Source organism: Triturus cristatus, chromosome 4_1 (genome assembly GCF_964204655.1).
Source record: "Triturus cristatus chromosome 4_1, aTriCri1.1, whole genome shotgun sequence".
NCBI classification, from domain to species: Eukaryota; Metazoa; Chordata; class Amphibia; order Caudata; family Salamandridae; genus Triturus; species Triturus cristatus.
Window position 1 is genome coordinate 1,020,548,002 of NC_140585.1, and position 4,098 is coordinate 1,020,552,099.

The 4,098-nt window shown below is 46.0% G+C and overlaps 1 protein-coding gene across 1 annotated transcript; it reads right to left on the reverse strand.

The window, feature by feature from the left end:
- Positions 1-818: 818 nt before the first annotated feature.
- Positions 819-3,833, reverse strand: TMEM229A (transmembrane protein 229A). Its single transcript, XM_085650696.1, has one exon. The coding sequence runs from the start codon at positions 3,507-3,509 to the stop codon at positions 1,494-1,496; it is 2,016 nt and encodes a 671-aa protein (XP_085506822.1). The 5' UTR covers positions 3,510-3,833; the 3' UTR covers positions 819-1,493.
- Positions 3,834-4,098: the final 265 nt, after the last annotated feature.

Genomic DNA, 4,098 nt, shown 5'->3' on the forward strand with positions numbered 1-4,098 from the left:
ATAGGTTTTGAATTGAACCTGGTCAACGTGGGACTCATTGCTCTCCCTTGCTGTAGGCCAGTTGGTGTCAAATAGAAAGCAGACTAAGAACATATCAGCTGGTGGGCCTGGTTAAAGGATTCATCTACATTTTAGTTAAGGCAGATTGGTGAGTAGTGAAAAACTGTTGGGTAAACTTGACATACTTTTCAACATGCTAATCCACCATCAGTTATAATTCTAGTTCTCCTATTATACAATGTTTGACCTAGCTTTTCCTAATAGGGGCAATGTCTGTCCGGGCCCAGTTATCAATTGGTTACCAATGAAAACCTCTTAAAGCAACCAAATAATTTTCAACTTTCTTCTCTTATACACTGCCTTGATTGAATCATTGTTAATATTTTAGGTACCTCTCCTGACAGTTTATTTGCTTTATGCAATTAGCAGGACTATTCTCTACTACTCATTTAGTATCTGAAATGTAAGATAAAATGTCTTAATTTTAATGACGGATGCAGGGTTAAGCAATCTGCTTGCCTGTTACATTTTCGCTTTTCAGTGTAAGGGTATTGTTGGATAGTAGTGAGTTAACATCCCAAATATGTGTACATTAAATACTGTATCTTTAAAGATCTATCATCTTGAAGTCAAATTTGTTATAAGAATCCTTTTAGGTAAAAAAGAACATACCGAAGTAATCATCACCATCGTTTGGATATGACACTTTTAGGGTGCAGGGCCTTGAACCCCATCTGTTTTGAGCCCAGATCATTGTTTATGTTTACTTGTTCTGTCCTCTTTTCCACTAAATATTAAGTTCTGGTTTGGGGCTTGATAAAAAAAGTTGTGACTTTATTTTCCTTTGTTGAACAATTGAATTGAAATGTGAGCAACATGGTTAAGACTGGAACATTCAAGACATTTAAACTAGGAGTCTTCCCATTCCCAATTAAACATCCGTGTATATCTTTTGAACTTTAGGAGGGGTGCATTTTGAAGATATTGAAGGCAGTGTTTGAAATAATAAAAAAAAAGTTGAGGATCCTCTCTAAAATAATGCTTATTCACTCCTTAGACGTGCTGGTACTCTTTCATTAAAGATATTGCACTGGTGCTGAGAAGTGCAGACACTCTCCCTTTTAAATTAAAGAAGTCCAGGTACTCAGTGCATGACAGTACCTGCCAATTTAAAGCACTGGATGAAGAGCAAATGCAACTAAAATATGTTGAAAGATGTGTAAGATTGTTTATCTGATAATCAAACACATTATTTGCACTTTCAAATTACAAATTACAGGTATGAAATCCTAAATGTTTGGTCCCCATAGTAAAATATTCACGCTTGTACATTTAGTAAACGTAACACAAGTCAACCATGCATGTTAGACTCATTAAAGGTTGCTATGTTCAATATAGTTGGAGCCGTAGCTTTTGGTTCTCAATTTTCAACACGAGCACTCTAAGAAATCTGGAAAATTGAACAAAAGAAGTCACTCAGGTTGATTTTCTTTCTAGCTTCCCTGGCTGTATCGGACTTGCAGCAATACCTTGAAAAGCATGTCTTGATAGATACTGAGGAATATCCAACCTGGCAAGTACATCAATGTAATCAATCCCATAAAATTGAGGGGGTAGTGAGAATAATCCCAGGAGCATGCACCACACTTGCGCAGCAAGATCCCCCAGGTGAGCTCCCAAGTGTAGATGAATAGGATGTAGAGCGGGAGACGCCGCCGCCTGCTCCAGCCTCGCTTGAGGTAGAGGTGGAAGTACAACTTCTCAACCACAAAGCTGCAGCTGCCATATATGAAGAAAGACCAGAGGGATGTGTGGCCGCTCAGGTCCCCCTTTGGTGTCTCAAGCAGGTTGAAAATGGAAGTGAAGATGATTTCATCCAGGAGGCCGTGCATGCCAAAGAAGGTGAAGCGGATGGGGTCAGGAAGCCGGTGGCAAGTAGTGGCAGGTGTTGGGCTAGGATGATCATCCCTCCCGCTCACTGGTGTGGAAGTATCTTTAACAGGTGGTAAATTGCTCTCCTTTTCTATGGCGAGGACACCAGCATTTCCATTTACTGTACAGAGAGGAAAATCCAACTCATTGAAGGCTGAAAAATAGTTGCCCATTACCATGTTAATTGTGGCAGCATTATGTGGCAAATACTTTTTTTTATCATCATTAGTGTTTGGTAGGGTTTGTTTTGCCTGATCCACAGCATATAGTAAATCCAATTTTTCACCATTAGCAGCTGGCGATAAATGCTCCTTCCCAGATGGTACATCCCATTTTATCTCATCATTGCTGTATCCCAAGTCCTGCTTCCGCTGATATTTGCATGTACCTTGGAACAATTGTTTATTATTTTTCCTCCGATTATTAGCAAGTTGTAAATCACCCCTCTGGTTCGTAGCTGTTGGCAAATTTCTATATCTCAGATCCTTAGTAGGCATCAGCTCTCCCTTCTCACTTGTGGTAGGCGATACATTTCCTTTTTTGTACATTGCAGGCTGGAAGCACACCTGCTCCAGATTATTTTCAGATAGTAAATCCCACCCTTCTTTTTTTACGGCAGGGAACAAATTACCCTCCCTACATTTTTGGGGCATTAAATTCCACCTACCCTGGTTCACAGCAGATGGTTGTAAACCCCCCTCCTCATAATTCTTAGGTAATGAACACTGCTCCTCATATGTATTCATGGTTGATAAAAGCCCTTGGTGGTTCATGGTAGTTGGTATGTCCCAATCTACTGAGTTATTAGTCGTTGCTGGGGGCCCCTTCTCATGATTTGTTGCAGGTTGATCATTTGAGTTCACGGCCGGCCGTAAATCCCTTTTTCCCGGGTTCTGGAGTGATGAACCTCCATTTTGGCCTTTTTCGGGTGGCACATCTCTTTTCAGATCCAAGACTGGCTGTAAGTCCCAATCGTTAACGTTAGTGGGCGGCGGGTTTCCCTTCTGGTCCTTGCTCGGCTCTAAACCTCTGGTCCGCACTTCAGCCCCGTGATCCCCCAGCAGCGGCCGCTCTCCGGGGCTGTAATGCAGCTGCAGGAACCGCTTGAGGAAGACCTGCGAGTGGTAGAATGACATGCCGTACTGCAGCGCCACATACAAGGCTCCCACCGACGGCTCCCCGCCCGGCGCCCCCAACAGCAGCAGCTGCAGGCCCAGGTACACCGCGGGGAAGACGAGGAAGCGCGCGGCCAGGGCACCCTGCCCGCGCAGGTACACGCGCTCCAGGGTGAAGTGGCTGAGCGAGTGCAGCAGGCACCGGGCAGGGGACGAGAAGCCCAGCATCTGGCGGTCCGAGGCGCCGTGCAGCAGCCGCAGGCAGGAGGAGGCCAGCACGTCCAGGGTGATGCCGTGCATACCGTAGAAGTAGAGCCGCATCCAGGCGGGCAGCGGCGCCCTGACATCGGCCGAAGGGGCTTCGGGACTCCGCTGCTCCAGCCGTGCCCTCGTCAGCCGCGAAGGCGATCGCGAGACCCCGCTCTGCCCCGGCGTACCGGCGCTCCTGTGCCTCCGTCTCATGGTGCTGCCGGTGCGGGCTGGAAGCTGCGGCAGCCCCTCGCAGCCTCCTCTCCCCCGTAGTGCACTCCGACGAATGCCCCTTCCCTCTGGGGACAGAAGGAGCGGGGAAAGCCCCTCACTGGCCGACAGCCCAGTGCCACTGGGATACCTCTTCACCTCAGGCTCTCCTTGTGATTTTTTTTTTCTTTTCTTTCTTTTCTTTATAAAAGCCGCAGCCTGGCGTCCTTGCTCCGGTTCCGGGTAGGTCTGGAGGCCTCTGCACGTTCTGTCCTGTGCCTGCACTTACAGAGTGTTCTTCAGACCGGCCTCTTCTCGCTCAGTGTGCATGCATTTCAGCACAGAGCTGTCCAAGGTCCAACACACGCGCTAGTGCGCCTTCCTTATTTATCCTGCACCTCCACCCACACTAGCATCACAGGCCTAGTTACTTTCTCATATTTTTGCTAGAAATGCCTGATAGGGTTTAAAAAAAAAAAAAAAATTGCATGTTTACATGTTACCTTTTGGTATGAGTAAAGAGACAAGTTTCATGTTTGCTGTTGCATCCAATTTCTCATGAACACCAATGAACGTCAATAAATGCAGTGTG

Excerpts from the sequence above, each read along its gene's own strand:
- TMEM229A (XM_085650696.1), bottom strand. The coding sequence starts at position 3,509 with ATGAGACGGAGGCACAGGAGCGCCGGTACGCCGGGGCAGAGCGGGGTC.